At 40.9% G+C, this 21,860-nt stretch overlaps 1 protein-coding gene across 1 annotated transcript in view; it reads right to left on the bottom strand.

Annotated features, from left to right (window-relative positions):
* LOC117458026 (protocadherin Fat 3) overlaps positions 1 to 21,860 on the bottom strand; it is a 74,817-nt gene that overhangs the window by 29,404 nt on the left and 23,553 nt on the right. Inside the window, exons 10-34 of the mRNA XM_071205361.1 lie at positions 19,881 to 20,017; positions 18,385 to 18,660; positions 17,977 to 18,187; positions 17,615 to 17,829; positions 16,880 to 17,038; positions 16,633 to 16,754; positions 16,364 to 16,546; positions 16,143 to 16,257; positions 15,760 to 16,041; positions 14,955 to 15,305; positions 14,478 to 14,651; positions 13,834 to 14,364; positions 12,635 to 12,999; positions 12,171 to 12,324; positions 11,502 to 11,609; positions 10,605 to 10,788; positions 10,036 to 10,256; positions 8,931 to 9,383; positions 8,479 to 8,613; positions 7,998 to 8,391; positions 6,960 to 7,156; positions 5,161 to 5,314; positions 4,823 to 5,056; positions 4,376 to 4,554; positions 377 to 590 (exon numbers count right to left, since the gene is read on the bottom strand). Of these exons, the coding sequence (XP_071061462.1) occupies positions 377 to 590; positions 4,376 to 4,554; positions 4,823 to 5,056; positions 5,161 to 5,314; positions 6,960 to 7,156; positions 7,998 to 8,391; positions 8,479 to 8,613; positions 8,931 to 9,383; positions 10,036 to 10,256; positions 10,605 to 10,788; positions 11,502 to 11,609; positions 12,171 to 12,324; positions 12,635 to 12,999; positions 13,834 to 14,364; positions 14,478 to 14,651; positions 14,955 to 15,305; positions 15,760 to 16,041; positions 16,143 to 16,257; positions 16,364 to 16,546; positions 16,633 to 16,754; positions 16,880 to 17,038; positions 17,615 to 17,829; positions 17,977 to 18,187; positions 18,385 to 18,660; positions 19,881 to 20,017 (5,748 nt within the window). The remainder of the gene's footprint in view (positions 1 to 376; positions 591 to 4,375; positions 4,555 to 4,822; positions 5,057 to 5,160; positions 5,315 to 6,959; positions 7,157 to 7,997; positions 8,392 to 8,478; positions 8,614 to 8,930; positions 9,384 to 10,035; positions 10,257 to 10,604; positions 10,789 to 11,501; positions 11,610 to 12,170; positions 12,325 to 12,634; positions 13,000 to 13,833; positions 14,365 to 14,477; positions 14,652 to 14,954; positions 15,306 to 15,759; positions 16,042 to 16,142; positions 16,258 to 16,363; positions 16,547 to 16,632; positions 16,755 to 16,879; positions 17,039 to 17,614; positions 17,830 to 17,976; positions 18,188 to 18,384; positions 18,661 to 19,880; positions 20,018 to 21,860) is intronic.

A 21,860-nucleotide genomic window follows, 5' to 3' on the forward strand; every position in this document is an offset into this window, starting at 1 on the left:
CTGTTATCTTTTTATTTTAATTTCTGTTTATTACCTATATGTTCACTTTGTTTTATGGGATTTTATATTGTTGCAACGATTCAGTTGTCTTGAGAGAAATCATTATTTATTTAATTTGTATTATCATACCTTTTACCTCATTGTGTCTATTAACCTGATAACATGTTATATTTTGCTGCATGTACCTGTAAAGTTCTTAAAGAATTATCTGAGCGGAATTTCTTGTTGTTTATTTTTAACTTGTGATGTGTCATTTTGTAAAGCACTTGGAGCTGCATGTGTTGTATGAAAAAGTGCAATATAAATAAAGCTTTATTATGATTATTTGAAGTGAGTTTTAGTTTTGCATTCAGCACATACAAGGACCTCCGCTCACCCTGGTTTCTGTCTATGCTGAACTTTCTCAGCTCGTTGCCTGACCGGATGGTGTAGGCGATATCAGCATTCGGTCCGATGTCCACACTCGTCGCCATCACTCTCAGCACCTCGGTTCCCACAGCAACATCCTCAGGGACGGTGACGGCGTAGTCCCTCCTCTGGAAGACTGGAGCATTGTCATTCACATCCAGCACCAAAATGGTCAAATCCACCTGAGGGAGAGACAAACTCAATTCACTGCAATGAGAGTTCAGTTTCAGCTGAAGATAAGATAAGGATATTCATGAAAGAAAAGATACTGAGAGCTCCACAAACAAGAGCGGCGTCTGGGGGGGAAACCCATTGGCGTTTTTGTCCACCAAAGCCCCGAAGAGAATCTATTGAATTCTTACTTTCTTTTTGGTCACTAGATAAATATTAAATAGAAAGTAACCCTGGATGTGTCATTTTGTTTCTGCTCTCTGGGAGGTCAAAACAACTTCAAACAAGGCTGTGATGTTACAGAAACATTAAACCTTGTTATAATATGTATATTTTATTTTATTTTGGTAGGTTATATTGCAAACAAAAGTCTATAAACAATTGAGAAGTTCATTGTAGCTGAGGGTTGGGAATAATGTATCATCAGTTTCTAGTATTTATGTATTGGAATGAGTTTGCAATGTTTCTGCACTCTAAGTTGTTCCGACTAGTTTTACCACATAATTTAAAAGGAATTTTAAGTTGTATGTACTTAATTACCCTCATTCGGGATACAAGTTTTTAAGTTGACAACCATTTATAAATTAAGTTGCTCCAAATATATTGTATTCAATCGTTTTTTTCTTATCTTTTTCATGTTTTTGCCTTTAAAGAAAGAAATTAATTGATTCCACAACAAAAATATTAGGCAATTCACTTTGAACTGCAGTTGTTTATTTCAACACATGATGTTTCAATCAGGAGAGAATTCATTTTGTTTGAACATTTATGGACACATGCCATACAGTATGATAAGGTGCATGAACACCTGAAATCACAGCTGACTGCAGGAGAGAGGAGAACCATTTTATAGTTTGGCTGCAGCACGTTGATTGGCTGCTGGAGAATGAGGTGAAATGTAATAGGTTAAAGAGAACGCCTGGATGAGCTGATTATAAGCAGCTGCGGAGTGAATGTATATACACCCAGTCTTCCTGAAAGAACTTGCGCTGAGCTTCATTTAAATCTTGAAAAAAAAGATAAATATCACATTTAAATTGCCCCACAAATAATAAATAAACACATTAGCCATATTACCATGGGACATGGGGACACAGCAAATACATGCTGCCATCACATCGAGGTTAGAGGCCTTTGCATATTTAAAACCAGAGCCAAATATGTCAAATCTGTAAAGTTTTTGTAGAACTACAGAAACAAACTCTCAATGGCCACCGTCTGCAGATCACACACATCCATTTTACAAAAGATGTAACAAAGATGTTTGCACTGCCGACAGTCATTATTTAAAACAGTATTGAACACATTTAACGCAGAATGCTTGCTCATTCATTTGTTTCCCTCCACCACGATGGTTGCCATCGTATGGTCAGATCCTGGGTGGACCGGTCACTGATGAAGGCGATATTCATGTCCTTTTGAAGAACATTACATAATAGGATAGCGCATAAGAGATAATGAATTAGGTAATTTCATACTTTTCAAACTGTCACTCTTAGCGAATTCAGAGCCATTATTACCAGCTGCTAAAGCAACGCTGGTATTGTTTTCACCTATTGAGTCTGCATGTGTGTGTCGTCATGGCAACGTGGTCCTGAAGACACACAGAGGTGCTTTTGAGTACTTTGCCTAATGTTTAAATGCATGTGGACAGATTTAGTAGATAAGTTTTAGTGTATATTTTTAGCAGGTTCCATACAATATGTGAACTGGTTTAGTGAAGAGCAGAAGCCACTTTTCAACACCTATCAACACCTATGCTGAACGTTGCTAAGATATTATATAGGCAGTGGATGGCTATAGTTCTCTGCGTACTTCAATTGTATTGTGCTATTTTTGAAAAAGGAAAAAAAGAGAAATGACGAATATATTCTGAATGGGTGACTGCCAACGACTTGCATTTCAATGACAACTCTAAATAAGGATCCTAGCTCAAGAAGCATGTCCTTGATCTGCTTCACCGAGATTCATTTTTAATAAAAAGCGATATCACAATAGTAACCAAAGTATTTTTACTCTCACAGTAGCCTATGCTACTTTGTATCCTCTCACAGAACTATTCACAGTTCAAAGGCTGCTAATTTTGGTCAAACAGCAATTTACATATACAGTGCAACTACAAGGCATCTACTGTATTTGAATTACAAAAGATGACACTCACCTTAAAATGTCCTTTGTATATTTCTATTTGTCTTAACTGTGGGAACTTGTCCAGGCATGTTAAGTGGGAGTGGACTTGAAATCCTTAACTCAAGGTGTAGAACAATTAAGTTATCAAGCCAATTGCATTACTTACTACAACTTGAATTTTGTTTTAAGTCAATTAACGCAGAAATCAGAGTTCAAATTACACACAATATTAAGTTGATGTAATTACCAACATTGTTACGTCAACACAACTTATAAATTAATGTTTGCAACTTAAAATGTTTATCAAAATCAATTAACTCACATTTTTATCTTGCAACCATGCATTTAATTAAGTGGAGGTGAAAGGTCGCCTGAATGTGTGTGCTTTTCAAATATTGCTTCATTTTTACATGAGAATGTAATATTATAAGTCTCTTATTCGTTACTTTTTATTATTAAAACAAATATTGTTCCAACAATTTTGATAGGTTTGTTGAAATGAAAACAAATCTGTTTATTTGCCTTTCTGTGTTATTTCAGTTTTTCTTGTATGTCGTTTCATTAAGTGTTGTGGTTGTTATAAATCAGAGACCCCTCTTTTAATCAAATTGAACATAATTGCATACGGTCACACCGTCCTCCATTAGGCATTATGTAAGTAATAACCTTTAGGTGTAAGGTTAAAACTGGTTACATAATGGTATTAGTTTAGATTGTCAACTCTATTTATTGTTAGAAATATGAATTGGCTAGTATACAGAATGGGTAGATGTAAAAGTACAAAGATGGATAACAGAATCACATGCTTTCAAGCTAAACTGCATCGGACCTTCATTATTTTCATCCCTGTTCTGTATTCTGGCATACACACGCAGCATAATGGTGCGGTATAATGTAAGCTACATATGGAGTCAAAGAGGAGAGACACTTGATTCCAGTTCCACTCACTGCAAGTGGGATGTCTAAGCATTTATATATTTTCTGCTAGAAGTGCCTGGGAATATGTCTACTACTCGCTACTATGACTACCGCAGCTGTTATTCCAGTTGCTACAAATTTGGTCCAAATAGGCACAGCTGGTCTCACTTTTGTCTGGGGTTCATCTAAAGGTATAGCTAGTGCTGGCAGTCCTAAAAGAACCCCTTTTTACCTCTTTTCTGCCTGCCTCTGCGTCTGTATCTGTCACCTTCCCCACTTTCCCATCCAAGACACTCCACAAGTTGATGATTTATCTTGATTAAATCCACCAGGTTCTTTATCTGATCTCTTCAGTAAACAACATGTTTTTATTCATTGGTTTCTTGTTATTCAGGTGTATGGACAGAAATACAAATTGCACATTATGAGCTGGTGGACTTACTAATGTGCCTCTTAATGTTTAGTGTATAAAATCGAAATGCATAATTATGGTAAAATCTATTCCTTTTTTTTAATATACATAATTGGTGTAAAGAAGCCGTTTCCATTTAGTCTGTATCTCATTTAATTTCCATGTTTATTTCACCTTGTTGGTAATTTGTGTGAGGACTGTTATTGCCCCTGTTTCAGAGGTGTCATATGTTGTGATTTGGAATAGCTTTTAAGATGCTTTTCCCTGCACTTATGCTTCGTGTATAGCATGCGAATGACTCAATGAGATTGAATGTGTGTCACTGGCATCACTTACCTGGGAGGACAGCGCCCCCTGTTGCCCATCTTGATCAGTGGCCTGGACACGGACTCGATAGGAGTCTTGGCTCTCTCTGTCTAGAGTCTTCTCCAGAATTACCATCCCTGATACGGGTTCAATGGAAAACAACCCGTTGACTGAATCCACCAGAGAATAGACTACCGTACGGTTAAATCCTGGAGAGAATGGGAGATAAAGATTAATATTCATGTCAAAATGTTTTTCTTCCTGTTCAAGGTTCAAGGTAGTCTTCTCTATTTTACAAATTGTGTGTGTGTCTCTTTTCATCAAAAGCTGCAGATAATTAAGTAATCTCATGTGCGAGTCAGCAGTTTGAATGCTTAGTGACAGTATCTTCAACCTGCATTCAATGTAACTTTATTTGTTCATTACATCCTTGTTTAACATCTTACTCGTCCAGCAGGAAACATCTTATTAGCTTACCTTCATCTGGGTCGCTGGCTTGCAGCCGGGTGAGCAAAGCCTTGGGGGCGGCATTCTCATAAACGCTAGCCAGGTAATGGGGAGAGGAGAAGGAGGGGGCATTGTCATTCACATCCAACACTTTGAGAGAAATGTCAGAGCGGCAGAACAGCCCTCCTCCATCAGTAGCCTGGGCAATGAGTTTATAAGTGGTCGTCATCTCCCTGTCCATGACCGTGGCCGTGCGCAGCTCACCTTAGGACACAAACACGGAGATTTAGAAAGGAGGCTTATTCTCGGACATACTGTGTATATTGTTATTCCTAGGAAAGCTTAGAAAATAGAGCAACTGAATGTACCGGAGTTGGCATCCATGTAGAAATCTTCAACCCCGATGCCAAACAGTGAGTATTGGATCTCAGCGCTGGAGCCTGAGTCAGCATCTGTTGCGCCCACTGACACAATGCCCTTGTTAATGGGAATGTTCTCAGGGAAAGAGGCACTGTACACCGCCTGTCAAAACACACACACACACACACACACACACACACACATACACAAGCACTAAGTGAAACAACAGTGTCTGAAAAAAACCAATCTGTCCAACACATAAAACGATTGAGCACGGCCTCCATTATCCCTGGTGATAAACCGAGCATAGCAGAGTAAAGTGCCCTTTTCTGACCCGGCATTCACTTTGGTCGTCTCTGGAAATGAACTTTGTGACCCCACTAATTCCCCAAACACAGACCAGCACATTTAAAGAACTACATACTTTTTTTCTCTGTACTTCTGACTTACACTTGGTGCAATTATTTGTCCATTGCATGATGTTGTGGTCGATCGACGTGTATCACTGCGAAACTACTATATCCACTGCTTCACTTTCAACTGCTATTACTTCTACTCTTTTACCACTATACTTATCGCTATTATTTCTTTTGTTGCGTCAAACATGACGAAACACTAATATCAGCAGTGGAGGTTGTTTATGAACTTCTATTGGCATTACTGCTACTACCACTTTTACAGCTGACTTCTGCATCTACCGTTACTTGAGATAGAAATGATTTTGTTTCTCTTGTTACTGTTAGAGCAACAGGCACTACAATACTACTAATACTTCTTATGCAACTGGCACTTTTAGTAAAAAAACATGAGAATAAGGCCATGATAAGTTAGGGAATCGTGTGTGACTCTTAACATATTTTGATAAATGTCACGTCATGCCAGAATAAAACAAACTGTGTAGTTACCCTGGCTGAACTTGTAAAGGAACAGAAAGAATATGAGAGGAGAAGAGGGACACAGCGAGGGATCATTTCAAAGAGAATAAGTACGTTTGGAGAGAAAATGTAACTTTGTCAACTAATGATGTGAAATGAAAGGAGGGTATTTCCAGAATACTGCACAGCTCAACGGTTGTCCCTTTTCACAGTTTTTGGTCTCTTATACAACGTTCATTTGAGTTTGCATCTTAAAGTTGTCGGCAGAAAATAGCACCGCACCTGGTGTTAAATGTTTTTAATTGCCAATCATAAGTTAGTGTCATTGTTGCAACTGGAAGATCATAAGCTTTTGACTGTGGGCATTTAAAAGATTACAATATATTACGTTTCGGAATGTTACTTGTACTTAAGTTACAGTACAGTACATTCCTAGAAGTATATTATGAGTACTATTGATATAATGTTGAAGTAATTTAAATGCAGTGTGTACTTTAGTAAATGGTGAAACAAAACATATTTAACTAATCCTGTTCTGAAGCTTTTTCACATACATAAATATTATTATGCAAACATTATTCAACAGCATTTAAAATAGAGGCGCTGCAGTTAATGTTTGTTGCTCTCAGATTCTGCATGACACGATAAGACACTGATCAACTATTTGTTATTCAACGTGTTACTATTTGTTCAATTTCACCTTAAGCACGAAGCAATTTGTCTGTGGCCAGTGTAACTCGGTTTTCTTTCTATTTTTAGCCAATAGTAATTGCAATATGGTTAGCATGGACATACGCAGAGCACAGAGGCAATTAGAGTGCCATGAATTCTAAAAAAAGGCTATAATAATACTTCACTGTCCTACATTCCATTGAATTATTTATTTTCTGTGCATATTTGAATTTGTACCCACTACATGTGTGTATTCTGACCTGGTTGCAGATGGGACTGTTGTCATTTGCATCCATGACGGTGACTTCCACTGCAGTGCGAGCCACATATAAGCCGTCGCTGGCTGTGATGTTGAGCAGATACCAGTCCTGCTGCTCCCGATCCAGCAGGCCGCTCACATAAACCTTCCACTCTCCCTGAACGAGAGCCAGGCCAAACACGCCCCGCGGGTTCCCCCCTGAAGATTAAACGGATGAGAATTAAACCGCTGTCACTTCACCGCAAAGAAAGAGGCAAAGATGCATTGTAACAGACTTGTGAACAAACAAGAAGTCTCATTCAGTCCCAAGAAGAAAAATCACCAGCTCCCCACCCATCCCCACCCCCACACAAATGATGCAAGTACCCTTTGGCATAATCAATACACCACTATCGTCATGGCCTAAACAATGGTGGTGGTGAAACAGTTATGGCCTTTCAAAGTTTAAAAGATGTGACCTTTTGTTGTAACATTACAAAGGCCAAAATAGATCATCCTTAGATATTATCAGACCATTTTATGTGAATACAAATTATCAAGCTCAGTGTCAAGGTGAGAGTTTTCCCTGCGAGTCTGTGTAGGGGTTTTATTACTCCCATAAAAAAGAGTTACTACACAAAGTCATGTGCGACTGTGTGGAATCCCAACCAATATACCAGCTTAACGTCGTTTTAAAGAATCATTGAGACATCCTTGTGCTGGTTGGTGCTCTATATATTATATAAACTTTACTTTTTTTAACCAAGCATTCTTTTAATATATTCATAAATGAAAATGTGGAAAACAGGGTCTCTCTGCCTTGATTGAGAGGTTTTCTTTGTACAATGGGTACATTGTGGACTCAAAAGGAAATTCATAAAAACAAAAGGTCCGTCGTGTTTGACATTTCATTTGGAATTTATTTAAATATGACCTTTAATAATAACAACCTCCTTAGTGAAATTAATTATTATGCAACACCACCTTATCTGACTAGATAATGCAATTACTGTAACACATTATTCCGCCATTATGTTAGTATTCTCTTTAATTTCCTCACCGGTTATGTAAAAGTTGACAAGGCGGTTTTGGTCCGTGCCGTCTTGATCTTTAGTTTTTAGAAGAGCTACTACCTCACCGAGGGGGTCGTTCTCCGTTACTGCCCCCCGGTAAAGCTCCCTCTCAAACTGCGGGGGGTTGTCGTTAACATCGGACACAGTGATGGTAACCACTGTGGTGGAGGAGAGAGACTGGGACTCCCCCAGGTCAGAGGCCACTACTTCAAAGCTGTAGCTGGAGCAGGCCTCGTGGTCCATCTGACTCAGAGTGGTGATCCAGCCTGTTTTACTGTCAATAGCAAACACTGAGCTCATAGTGATGGGGCTACTGACGGTGCGAGCGTCCTTTGTCAAGTCCAAGTTGTAGTTGATCAGAGGTCCAAGGCTGTAGGTTACCTGGAATTAAGAAAACAAGTATTGACAAGCTTCTAAAGCATCTACAACACTGCAAACTTATGATAACTTGTCTTGGCTGTCACAGACCTGTCCATTCGAGCCCCAGTCTGGATCAAGTGCACGGACTTGTATCAATCTGGTCCCTACTGGCATCCCCTCCATCACTGTGGCAACATAGGCATTCGTCTCAAACATTGGCATGTTGTCATTCACATCGAGGATCTGCAAATAAAAATAAATTCAAAATAAAGTTTCAATTATACTGAAAAATATTGCAAAAGGGAATTAAAATCCACTAATTCTCAGAATTATTCAAGCTTATGGTATTCAATTTCCTTAATGCATTGATTTTGTATAATTTCCACATTTTGAATTATAATCCACAACACGTCTTCCTTTTGTGCAAAGTTTAATTATGTTATGAAGCAACTTCAGGCCCTCAAATAGAGGAATCATAGGAGAGAAGACAGGTTATTTCCATGTTGTCACGCTTTCACATAATGAAATCACAACAGTCTTTATTTAGCTGTATCACACACCTTAACCTCGACGTCCACAGTGGAGACGGACTCGATCAGGTCTTTTCTTGTTGTTGCTGCGACCTTAAAGCGGAAGATGCTGATGAGCTCATAGTCGAGTGGCTTGATCAGACGGATCAGCCCCGTGTCCCTCTCCACCAGGAAGGTCCCTCCCTGGTTGCTTTCGAGCGTTTCTCCTCCAACTGCAGAGAAGCTCCCAGTCTGTCCGGGGACCATGTACACAGACCCCAGAGCTGTCCCTGCTGCTGTGTCCTCTGGGATGGTGAAGGAGTACTGCGGCTGGCTGAAGGAGGGAACAAATGCATCTGATGGGACGACGTGGATGAAGGCTGACACCAGCGAGTGTTTGGCCGGGGAACCGCAGTCTGTGGCTTTGACGAAGAAGGACAGCACCGTCCCCTGGAGGTGGTCCACGGTGCTTTTAGTCATCATCCAACCGCTGTCCGCCTCCACCTGGGCTCCGGCAGAAACCACAAGGAATTTTAAATCTTTAGATACAATCAGAATCAGAATCATTCGCTCCACAGAGGGGAAATGTACATTTGTTAAAGCAGAAAGGAGCCAAAGGCAGCTTAATGTTAACTTGCATAAAAAAAATATTAAAGATAAAAAAATGAAAGAAAATTCCACAATTTACAAAATACACATCTGTAACAATAATCATAGTAATAAAGACAGTAATATGTATTCCACTATCACTTTCTTTATTTTCATCCATATCAAATTAGCCGTTTGTATAGTTCTTTATTTTCTCCTAGCTCGTACTTTTGTTTACCTTTGGAGCAGCTAACTGAGGCATCAATCTTAATGTAACGTCATTTTAACTTAAAAATGTACAATTACAGATACCAGATGGCTTTTAATCCAATTAAATGGGGAGCTGGAGTCTGTTAAGAACATTTCTTAATTAAGATATGGTATATATGAGTTTGAATATGGTCAACTCTCATTAAATACATTGGTTGTTGTAGAATTGTTCTCTTTTTCTTAAAGAAGACTGAGAAAATGTTTGCTGCTCTATTAAGTTATGAAGTGCAAATATAATTATTATATTATGCGAAGTACAGCAGTATAAATTATAAAGTTGTAAACCAAATGTACTGACCTCCAGGACATCCACCAGCGAAAGGCGTGCCTCGCTGTAAAGGGAGTAGGTAACCCTCCCATTAGACCCGGCATCAGTGTCAGTGGCTTGGATCTGTGTGACCAGAGAACCTTTAGCAACATTAGCTTTAATGCTCATGCGGTACTCCACGGCTCTGAACCGAGGGGCGTTGTCATTCTCATCAGCAAGAACCACTCGAACTGTGCAAAACGATGCCCGGCCTGGAAAAGAAACACGATATAAATGTGATTCATACAGACATAATTAGCCTCGTGAAACTGTTTCAATCACTTGAGGTTATAGCGAATGGCAAAACGTAATGAATCTTTAATTCAAAAATGCTAATGCTTTTAGAAATTCTCATTTTGTGATCTTCTTATACAGAGGCTATTATCTTAGAGGCAAACCAATGCAAGAACAGTGACTATTCGTACATTAATGTTAGCTACATGCTTGGTCTGCCAGATGTAGGTAGAACTTAGACTATTGTGTACGTCTAAAGTCATATACATGGGCTGATTTGAAGATAGCCTTTGTCAGGGAATCAGTGTTAGTGTCAACAAGTATACCTCCACCATCCAGGGCCATAATGGTCAGCACCATGTCCTTGTTAAGAGGATTTTCTCTGTCTAATTTCTGAGCGGTTGATATGAATCCATCTGCATCGATGGTGAACTGAGTCTTCCCCAGGTCATTGATGAAGGAGTAGCTGATCTGGCCAAACAGCCCGGAGTCTTCATCTGTTGCACGGACCTGGAGACCAAATAGAAAACATATATATTTCATATTGGTCATTGTAAGGCTCTACAACTTCTTCCATGTAGGAACTTCCAAATAAAAGCCCTGATGGACAGATAACTTAGTGAGCAGAACAATATTGCAAAAGGGAATACAAATTCACTCTTTCTCAGAATTATTCAATCAGAATCAGAATCAGAAACAGGTTTATTACCAGGTAGGTTTACACGTACGAGGAATTTGACTTGGTGTCATGGTGCATAAAAACAAGAATTAAAAACGCAGATAGAGAACTAGAAAAATATTTTAAAAATCTAGTAAAATCTAGCAGTATTTACATTGCAATGGTATGGAATAGAAGGAATAACATATACATCAGCAGTAATACAAAATATTGTTGTGCATTGTGTGCATTAACGTAACTAATGCACACAATGGCTGTGGCTCAGTGGATAGAGTGCTGGACTTCAAATCAGGGGGTAGCAAGTTCGAGTCCCACATGTCGTTGTGTCCCTGGGCAAGACACTTCACCCCAAATTGCTCCTGTGGGGATTGTGCACAGTACCGAATGTATGTAAGTCGCTTTGGATAAAAGCGTCTAACAAATGACCTGTAATGTAATGCAAGATAATTTTAACGGTATTCAATTTCCTTTTTGCATTGATTTTGTATAATTTCCACATTTTGAATCATCATTAGCAACAACCCATCTTACTAGGCAAACTTACTTGAATGACCTTTGACCCTGGAGGAGCATTTTCTTGGACTTCAGCCAGGTAGAACCTCTGGCTGAACACTGGGCTATACAGGTTGGCTCCGAGGACACGTACAATCACCTGAAGATCACAATCATTCTTAATATACTCATCCCCCTACATATCATTCTCATTTTGATGCCATCACAATAATCATTACTGACCGATTTGTCAAACATGATCACATCAATATGACATGCACACAGGCAGCGAAAGCATCAGGCCTGTGATCTAATGGTGATTGATGCAGCTGTAAACACTCGGGAGAAACTACTGTGGAGGTCTGCTGTGTTCACATCATGTCAGAAGGGGAAGCAAAAGAATGAGGTGACATGTTGTATCTACAACATGTAATATAGACTGTCAGAGATAAGGGATATCAGAGCCTACTTGTAATTACCACTATAGGACAGGTTTTTTTACAGCTGGCAGGTCGTCCTCACAGTAAATCTCATATGACACAGCACACATTAACCTCTAACTGCAGAGCGACTCAGCAGCCAATGGTACGAGGCATCAGTCGTACTCGACAGCTGCAAATGTTTGAGATCAAATTGAAGCAAGGGATTTGCTCGGTATGAAACACTCCAAAGGTTAAAAAAAATAGCAAATCGGTTAATAGTCAATTGTACTCTGTCTCACCTGAGCGGTGTTGGTGAAGACTCCATCTGACACGGACACATTTAGTTGATAAGAGAGTTTCATGCCTTGTCTCCTCTTGTTAGATAGACTGAGCACGCCTGTATCTGGCTCCATCGTGAAAATCATTTTGTCATTCCCGGAGAGAATAGTGTACCTGAAAGCAATTTGTAAAAAAAGAGTACAATGGTGTTTACGTTGTTTCATGTTGTTTTGCTCAGAAGCCGCTGGAAACACAAAGTACCGACTTGTGTTGTGTTTGCCTGAGAAAAAGACAAACAAAAGTCCAAACCACTACGATTGCGTTCAAAACACAAAACTAAGATTGCCTATAAGAGGTGTGCTTTTCTGAATATAATGAACAGAAACATTTAGACGGGACTCAGGGGGGAACAATGCACACACATTCTAACTATCACTTTTAGAAGAAACACATCAAACCCACAGGTATATAAAACATATTTTACCTGAGTCTCTGAGCATCACAGATGTCGGCATCCGACGCCTGAACACAAGTCACAAAGTGCCCCCGGGGAGCCAGCTCGCTGACAAAGGCCTCATACAACGCTTGGCTGAAATTAGGAGGGTTGTCGTTTGTATCGGTTATAGTCACAGTGACACTAACATCACTGCTGAGGGCAGGGTCTCCGCTATCTGTCGCCCTGACAATGAAGTTGTAGCGTTGGACGAGCTCATAGTCGAGCAGGCGTGCCGTGAATACCAATCCGCTGTTACTGTCAATGTGGAAGTAGTCGGTGCTGTTGTAGATGTCGGATAGGATCTGGTAAGTCACCGCAGCGTTTTTCTCTGAATCTTGATCCTGAGCAAACACCTACAGGGAGAGAAAGATTAAACATTTGCACTGCCTCGTGCATTATTCAGAATATGGTCTGATTTGTTTACCCTGACATACTCAATCGTTACAGTACTAAGTCACTGCACACAGAGTTCAAATGAAAGAAAGTATGGATTGAGATCCAGCATTTAAATCTAAATCAAAACAATGTCAAGCGTCCAGCATAAACATTGTGTTGAAGCGCAATCATTTATCCACAGAAACCGACAATTATGCTGTATTCTGAAACCATTGTCCTTTATATTATTAGTGTTTTAGTTCATTTGAATATGCATATTTGTTGAGTGAAGCTAATGTTAGCATGTAAGGTGGCACACAACTTTATATTTTAAGTGAAAAGCCACAACCTGCGTTTACAATGCATGCATAATTATTTTAGTAGACAATACTAGAATACCAGTGAGCAAGCCAAAGTGTATTTAAAGGAATGAAAAACAATATATACAATATTGTTAGATACTGATTCTTTCTAAAAATCAATACTACAGTCAAACAAGGTCATTGACCTATTTTGATACCAATATATTCATAAATCTGTTGTCTGAAATTCAGCTCGGGGCAACCTGTTTCTCAGTGAGAGAACATCACGGTCCATTATTTGCCAAAGGTCAAGGGCCCCCACAGGGAAATATTACACTATCATCTCATAAATAAATCAGTAAGCAATCACTCTAATATTCATCCACAATACTGCTGAAGTGAGACCTAAGTGTTAACAGTTATTTAATATGAGTACACACTGGACTCACTCAATCAATAAACACACACACACACACACACACACACACACACACACACACACACACACACCTGTAACACGGCTGTCCCAATCATGGAGTTCTCAGCGATCACAGAGGAGTATGATGTGTTCTGAAACAGTGGCGGGTTATCGTTTACATCCAGCACGACGATGTCCACATCGACCTCAGACTTTGCCCCGGTCAGCGTATCTGTAGCCTTCACCGTCAGCCGGTAGTACTGCGTGCTCTCGTAGTCTAACAGGTAAATCACGATGATGATGCCTGTGTCAAAACCAATGTCGAACTGCAGTGAAGGGTCTCCGTCTGTGATGGTGAAGATGATGCTCTGGCCTTCAGGGCTGGTGGCATTGATACACAGGACAGAGGTGGAGACGGCTACATCCTCTCTGACAGTGAGACCGTAGAAAGGTTTGTCAAACACCGGCATGGCTTTATTCACTATGGTAACAGGCAGCTCCACCTCACTGGAAAGAGGCGGGAAACCTCCGTCACTGGCCACAAGGACCAGCTTGTACTCGGCGTTGGATAGGTCAGCCTCAAAGGCCCTCTTTAACGTCAGCTCTCCTGTCAGTGGGTTCACCTGCAACCAATACGATTAGTTGTTTTATGACATAAGGAGCATGAGAATATACTAGAATGTTTTTCAAATATATAGCACCCCGTAAGAACACATTTAAAGCAGGAATTTGTTACCTGAAAGTTCCTGTGCTGCTTCTTAAGACTGTATGTCACTTCTCCATTAAGACCGTAGTCTGAGTCGGTGGCGGACACTCTGAAAATAGCGGATCCAGGCTCTGCTTCGACCTGCACTGCAGCGTAGTAAGGGAGGTTCACAAACTCTGGAGCATTGTCGTTCACATCCTCCACCTGCAGAAATAATCGTTATTTTAAAGAGGCCCTAAAATTCTTTTTGGGGTTTTCCCTTTCTTGTAGAGTGTAATATGTTTTTGTGCATGTGTGAATGGTCTGCTCCCAAAGTCCATGCCAAAGGGAGTTTCCCCAGAACACATCAATTGGATTGCCTTTATCTTCAGTAATATAATGACATCACTGTATAACACTCGCTCTTCTATTGGTTAGCGCTTCAACGCATTGTAAGTGATAGACCTGGAGGTCTTTAAGAAAATCCAATGGGCTCTGTGTAAAGAAAGTTAAAAAAGAGACACCCACCTGAACTTGTACGGTCACCCTGGCCACCTTCACTATTTCATCTTCTCTGCGGACCTCCACCACCAGCTCGTAACTGTCCTTCTCCTCCCGATCAAAAGGCACTCCAGTGGTGAGCACCGCCCCGCAAGTTGGCCGAATGATGAAGCGTCCGCTGGGGTTCAGCAGAGTGTACTTCAGCGGTTCGTTGAGACGGTGGCCGACTGTGTTGACAACAGTGACCACAGTGACATCGGGTATGTTCTCTGGGATGGAGGCGGAGTAGACCGGGAAGGTGAAGAGAAGGCCGCTATCTATCGCTTCTCGGACAAGCACTGTGACCGACGCCATGCTGGAGAGACGCCCATCCCAAACCTTAAAACCAACACATACAGAAGAGCATGAGTGCCTTTTTTATGGGCATTCAGCGCTGAGTGGGAAAGCATTCTTTTTTTGTTTATTTGACAGCTGACCCCCAATAAGCTAATGCAGAGGATGTAATGCTGGGGTGTTATCGTGTACTCAATGACACTATGTATGCATAGCTTTGTTTATCTTCTTAGCAAAACATAACACAACAGAAAAAAATTAGTTATTACCGATTTACCTGGGCATAACACCCTGCGTCATTTAGCTGAAGTGTTTCATAGCAACACGCTGAATAACAATAGGTTTTCAGCTGACCCAGTGCTCTGCCATCCCTGTGAGAATAATTCTTATGCAAGCCAGTTGAAGCCAACTACACGCTGTAAATCTAAGCTGGTGACAGGATACATAAAAATGATATTTATGTGTCATGTCCGCTGAGCAAATGTAGCTAATCACTTACCTTCACATTAAAGCGGTAACGGTCTTTACTGAGGTCTTGATTGAAGACGGTCACAACACCAGTGTAGCGCTCCACAGAGAAGAACTCCGCATTGCTGTCCACCAGGGAGTAAACCAGCTGAGGGGTGATGGATTTGTCAGGGCTCAGGGTGGGGTCAGAGGTCATATCGGGGTCCAAAGCCTCTACCCTGAGGACTTCGACTCCTATGTAGGTTGGTAGGAGGAGGACCGCCTCATAAGTGTCCTGTGACAACTTTGGAGGTGAGTCATTGATGTTGATCACCTAAGATTGAAAACCATATCCACAAATAAAATACAACTAATACAATTGAGTCAGGTAGGTTTTTAAAGCGCTGAAAGGGGACGCATATGTCATTAACTTACCTTTATAATCACCTCTGCTGGGCTCTCCGCACTCAATGGAGGAAGACCACTGTCCCTTACATGAACCCGGAAGACAAACTCAGAGAAGTTCTCATAGTCCAGGCTGGAGATCGTTCTAAAATTCAACAAACATCCACATAATCACAAAATCACGAGACATATTGGTTTATGAGAAAGTTAATCATATGCCCAATATTTGTGGATTCTACAATTTCACATACCGGATCGATCCAGTCCCAGAGTCCACGCTGAAAAACATACGAGCGGTGTCGTCTATGATCTGGAACACCAACAGGGCGTTGTGGTTTCGGTCCCTATCGGTCGCATGGATGACGAGAGGGTTCCCATCCTCTCCCAAGACCACCGTGTTGACTAGAGCAGCCTCACTGATTACTCCCACATACCTGTTGAGGTGAAAAGATAAAAGACTGCTGCAAAAGACGAAAAAGTATGCTTACACATCTGGAAAATGGCATGTGGTGATTGATACCTGATTTCTCGGAAGACTGGTGGGTTATCATTCGCATCCCCCACCTGGACGATGACGGTGGTGCTGGCCTCGACTCCCGCCATGCTCAGGGCATGCACCACCAGAAAGTACGATGTAGTTTGCTGTCAAAACAAATAAATTCAGTGAGTAGTCGAAAGGGATATAATAAAATGTTATCTGCACTCCTTGTATAACAATCATGTCAACACTGAGAGCTTCAGCAGATGAAACAGAAGCGTCAACAAACCTCAAAGTCAAGGGGTCTGCGTGTGGTGATTACACCCGTGTGATGGTTGATGAAGAAGCAGTTCTCGTCGTTGCCCCTGGAGATTTCATATATGACGGCTGAGCGGCTGAGCGCATTAACGGTGATCACATGTGTTCCAATGGAGCTGTTCTCCATTATCTGTAAAATCAGAGACATCAGTATCAGTCCATAATATTAATAATATTTGCACAGTATGCACACAATACTTTCACCACACTGCTACCTGCACATTTACATATATATTATGTATGTATGTATGTATGTATAAATAAGTGTGTGTGTGTGTGTGTGTGTGTGTGTGTGTGTGTGTGTGTGTGTGTGTGTGTGTGTGTGTGTGTGTGTGTGTGTGTGTGTGTGTGTGTGTGTGTGTGTGTGTGTGTGTGTGTGTGTGTGTGTGTGTGTGTGTGTGTGTGTGTGTGTGTGTGTGTGTGTGTGTGTGTGTGTTTGTATGTTTGTTTGTACATTTAACCTTTATACATATCTGAATATATGTACATTCACCTGTATAGAGTTTAACTGTTATATTTATATTCATACTATTACTGCATGTTTATTTTATGTTTTATTATTTTATTTGTATTCTTATAATCCCATGTGTACTATCTGTGTTTCTGTCTTGTTCTGTTGTTCCTGCATTTCCCTATGGGGATCAATAAAGATCAATCGTATCCCCCATGCACCCATCCTTTCAGTCAGCAATCTGTTTCTCTTTACCTCGGCCTGATACTCATTCAGAGAGAATTTGGGTTGCGAAAGGTCGGAGAGTATTAATGAGATGCGAGCTGAAGCTGTGGCCATTAATGGAGGAAATCCACTGTCTGTGACTCGCACAGTTAAGGTGTAAAAGCCCACAGAGCTGAGGCCCAGGTCCCTGGCGATGAAAATAACACCTGTGACATTATCAATGCCAAACACACCAGCAGTGTTCCCTGAAAGCAGCAGAAAGATTACAGACATCGTTACTAGTAAATAAACAATTTGTTTTCCTGTGACACAACATTACAAAGCCCATCACAGGTCGAAACACTTCACAAAATAGAAGCAAAAATATACATTAAAATAAGATAGCATCAAACCTGCTTCAAAGGTATAGGAGAGTTTCCCGTTAATCCCGTTGTCTTTGTCTAAGGCTATCACTTGTAGGACAGGAGTGCCTATAGGAGATGACTCATAGGCCACAGCATCATATACAGTGCTGGTGAAATAGGGGATGTTATCATTGGAGTCCTCCACTGCCACCAGGATACGAGCCAGGTCACGGTTAAATGGAAACTCCTGATCCTTGACCTGGAGTCAAATGAGAGATGAATATGGATACCGTTTTAGGATGCAGTAAAAAAAAGAAAAGAAAGAAATTAGCCAAAAAAGACGGCACATTTTCAGAGAAGAGCATCATTTTGAGGAGAGCCCAGGTAATGACTCACACACAGATTAGTGGTAACAGCCAAACAAGCAAATCCCAAAACAAATATGTTTGTTCCCACCATGATAGTGAGGATGTGCTGTGTTCTGGCCTCGTAGTCCAGCCGGTCTGCGGTGTAGACCACCCCGGTGCCAGGGTTGACCCTGAACAGCCTCATACTGACTGGGTCTGCACTGCCATAGATAGAGAAGCTCAAACGGGCACGCTCGTCCATGTCCGAGGCTCTGACCCGCAGCAGCTCCATGTCCACTGGTGCGTCCTCTGAGACGCTGACATCATAGGCTGGCTGGGAGAAGACCGGAGGGTTGTCGTTGCTGTCCAATATTCGGATAAACACCTGAATGACAAAGAGACAGAGGGAGAAAAGTAGTTCAGATAAGTAATGTTGAAATAATCTATATTATATGATCATGTGTTAAGTCATGCTCATGAGTTTCATCCTTTCATCCTTTCAGTTATTATGCTCCAAATATCTGGAACAAACTCCCAGAAACCTGCAGGTCCGCTGCAACTCTTACTACTTTTAAATCCAGGCTGAAGACTTTTCTTTTTGTCGCTGCTTTTAATTGAACTATTCATATCTTAAACTGCACTGTAACTTTTATCCATGTACTTTTTCTTTTAATGTTTATTTTATTAGCTTTTCTTTTTTAATGCTTAATGTCTTTCATTTTTTGTAAAGCACTTTGAATTGCCTTGTGTTGAAAAATGCTATATAAATAAACTTGCCTTGCCTTGCCTTTAGTTTATCTAAAGAGCCTTTGTACCATGAATGTGCACATGTCTGTCTGCAGTGTGTTATTGAGCATAGGATCTTGTAACATGTGATTATAAAAGGTCAAAAGCTGTAGGGCTGTGCAAACTAAAAAGAAGTGCATAAAACCTGTGAGATTCTGTTATTCTTTAAACAGACATCTACTGTATACTCTTAGCGGACTTGACGCAAGTAGTCTGGCTCTTATACTGTTGTACAACAATATAATAATTCCTTCAATCAGCAGTGTGTCTGTGTTTCTATTTCGTTATATTTGGTTATGTCTTGAGTGTCTAAGGTTTCGGATCCACGACAGCAATGAGAGTGCTCCGTATATTTTTTTTATGGATAAGAGCCATGTTGATAATACTGATAATATTTGATACAGTCGAGGTGTCGGGTTATCACATTCATCTTTCATTTGCAAGTTAGAAATACCAGCACTATTCACACTAAATCTCCTTAGTCAAAGCCTTTTGGACAGGGTGTTTTCAATAAAGAATGTAACTTTGGCACATGACCTTTATTTGCACAGTCTAATCCCATTAATCCACTGATATCAAGGATTTCCCTTACGAGGCAGAACAAGTAGACCAGCCGGAGGAAATGTCAAAGACAAAACCACATTTCATAGTCAGTGAGAGATCCTTTCAGGGGAAGGGAGCGCAAGCATAGGAGGGAGAGATGCTGAGAGTATACAGCTCCCAGAGGAAGAGGTACCAATAATTTAATTTGATGTGGGTCTGACTCTGGAGTGTGTAAGAGGCAGTGCCAGTGCATAACAAATCATCAAGTGTGCTCACCTGAGCTGTGGCAAAGTTAGTCCCATCTGTCACTTGAATAGTCATGTTGTACACAGACTGCACCTCTGCATCCAGGGGCTTGGCCACAACTAGAGTTCCCACCCCCACCTGAAGGTCATACTGCATGTCAAAGCTCCCTGCAATCACACACAAACACATACACAAATAGCACACACAGAGTTTCAGTCATTTAGTATTCAAGGAGCGTGCTAAACTCAGATGCTCTAAGTTATTACTGTGTAATTGTTTTGGCCAGGTTCCTACATCTGGAGCTGGAGGGTCTGTGAAATAAAATGAACTGAAAAGCAATGCAATGTAGCAACGAACCCACTTGGCAGCCAGAGAACTGTTAACAGCCACACAAACATCTGTCTTATCACTCCAAAACACAACCCATCTCAGGGATCAAAAACCTGCAGCCGGGTCTTTCCACGGGCGGCGAGTACAGTTTAGAGGCTTAATGTTTGATTAGGACGAGGGAGAGGATTGATATGTGTTCGGTATTCAGTGCCATCCTTCGTCTCATTCCAGCTTCTCTCCAGAGATATCTGGGAGCTGAGCTCTCTTCAACATATGAATACTGATTGGCCATTTTTCACAGGAGCACTGGAGCATGTTGAGTCGCACCAAACCGCTGGGATTCGCTTTTTAATGCAGGTTTAGATTGGTCAATATTACACTGTGATCACACAGCATTAAAAAAAAGCTGAAGTCACAGTCTGTGGTCTCTAAATAAAAAGAAGTGTGCTATGTTAGAGTTGCAGGGGTTCTCAAAGTGCGGCCCGCGGGCCAATGGCGGCCCTCGGAAATGTTTCTGGCGGCCCGCGATAGTTAATGTGACACGCTGAAATGCATGCGTTATATTTTAATCCTCCATGGTTGTATCTAGTAAGAATTAGAATGGAATTTAAGAATGGTAAAACTGCGTCCCCTGGGTTGTCATTCCTAAATTATGAATGACAGCTTGTGGAAAGTTTGCTAGACTACTGGTTGCATGGCAACTAGGCATCAATCAATCAATCAATCAATGTTTATTTATATAGCCCAATATCACAAATGATACATTTGTCTCAGTGGTCTTCACAGTGTGTACAGAATATCAGTATGACAATACGACACCCTCTGTCCTTAGACCCTCACATCGTACAAGGAAAAACTTCCAAAGAAAACCCAGTTTAAAGGGAAAAATGGGAGAAACCTCAGGGAGAGCAACAGAGGAGGGATCCCTCTCCCAGGACGGACAGACGTGCAATAGATGCCGTGTGTAAATTGAAAAGATAATACATTTGCAACATAGGTAGTCCAAATGTTTGGAAATGCATGTGTGTATAATAGGAAGATGAATCCACGAGGATATCCATCCAGGACCTATGATCCAGGACCACAGCCACGACTCAAGATCCAGCGCTCGCGATCCAGGACACAGGACCGCAGGATCATCCATGACTCCGGATCCCAGCGTATATAGACACCAAAAAGAAAGACATTTGGGGAAGCTGGGTTAATCGGAACATGAGTGTACACGGGTATCTTGCGAGTTGCGGTAATTGGTTAGTACAATAAAGAAAGGATTTGTTTTGGAATTATGTTGTGTTCCGTTTTTTTCTTGGGCGGCCCTCAATCCAATATTGGGTACCTAAATTGGCCCTCACTCATCAAAACTTTGAGAACCCCTGCTCTAGGGGGTCTTCAGACTTAGTTTGACTATTTTTGGTAGGATCTTTTACAAACATACACTTATCTAAACACCTACAATGTTAATACTGTTTCAGAGTATACTGTATGTCTGTAAGTGCAGTAGCAGCAAATGTTTTTAATTTTGACAAACTGTTTTAACGACCGACTTTTAGTCTTAAAAAGCTTGATTTGCTCACAGTGAGATAAACGACATTTGTCTTGAGCGGGTCCCTGTTTTGTTCTTATTACATAATCTTCCAGCGTTTAAGAGTGTATAGTTAGGCTATGTCTATGACACAGTTT

The sequence above is a fragment of the Pseudochaenichthys georgianus genome, chromosome 14 (genome assembly GCF_902827115.2).
Source record: "Pseudochaenichthys georgianus chromosome 14, fPseGeo1.2, whole genome shotgun sequence".
Lineage (NCBI taxonomy): Eukaryota > Metazoa > Chordata > Actinopteri > Perciformes > Channichthyidae > Pseudochaenichthys > Pseudochaenichthys georgianus.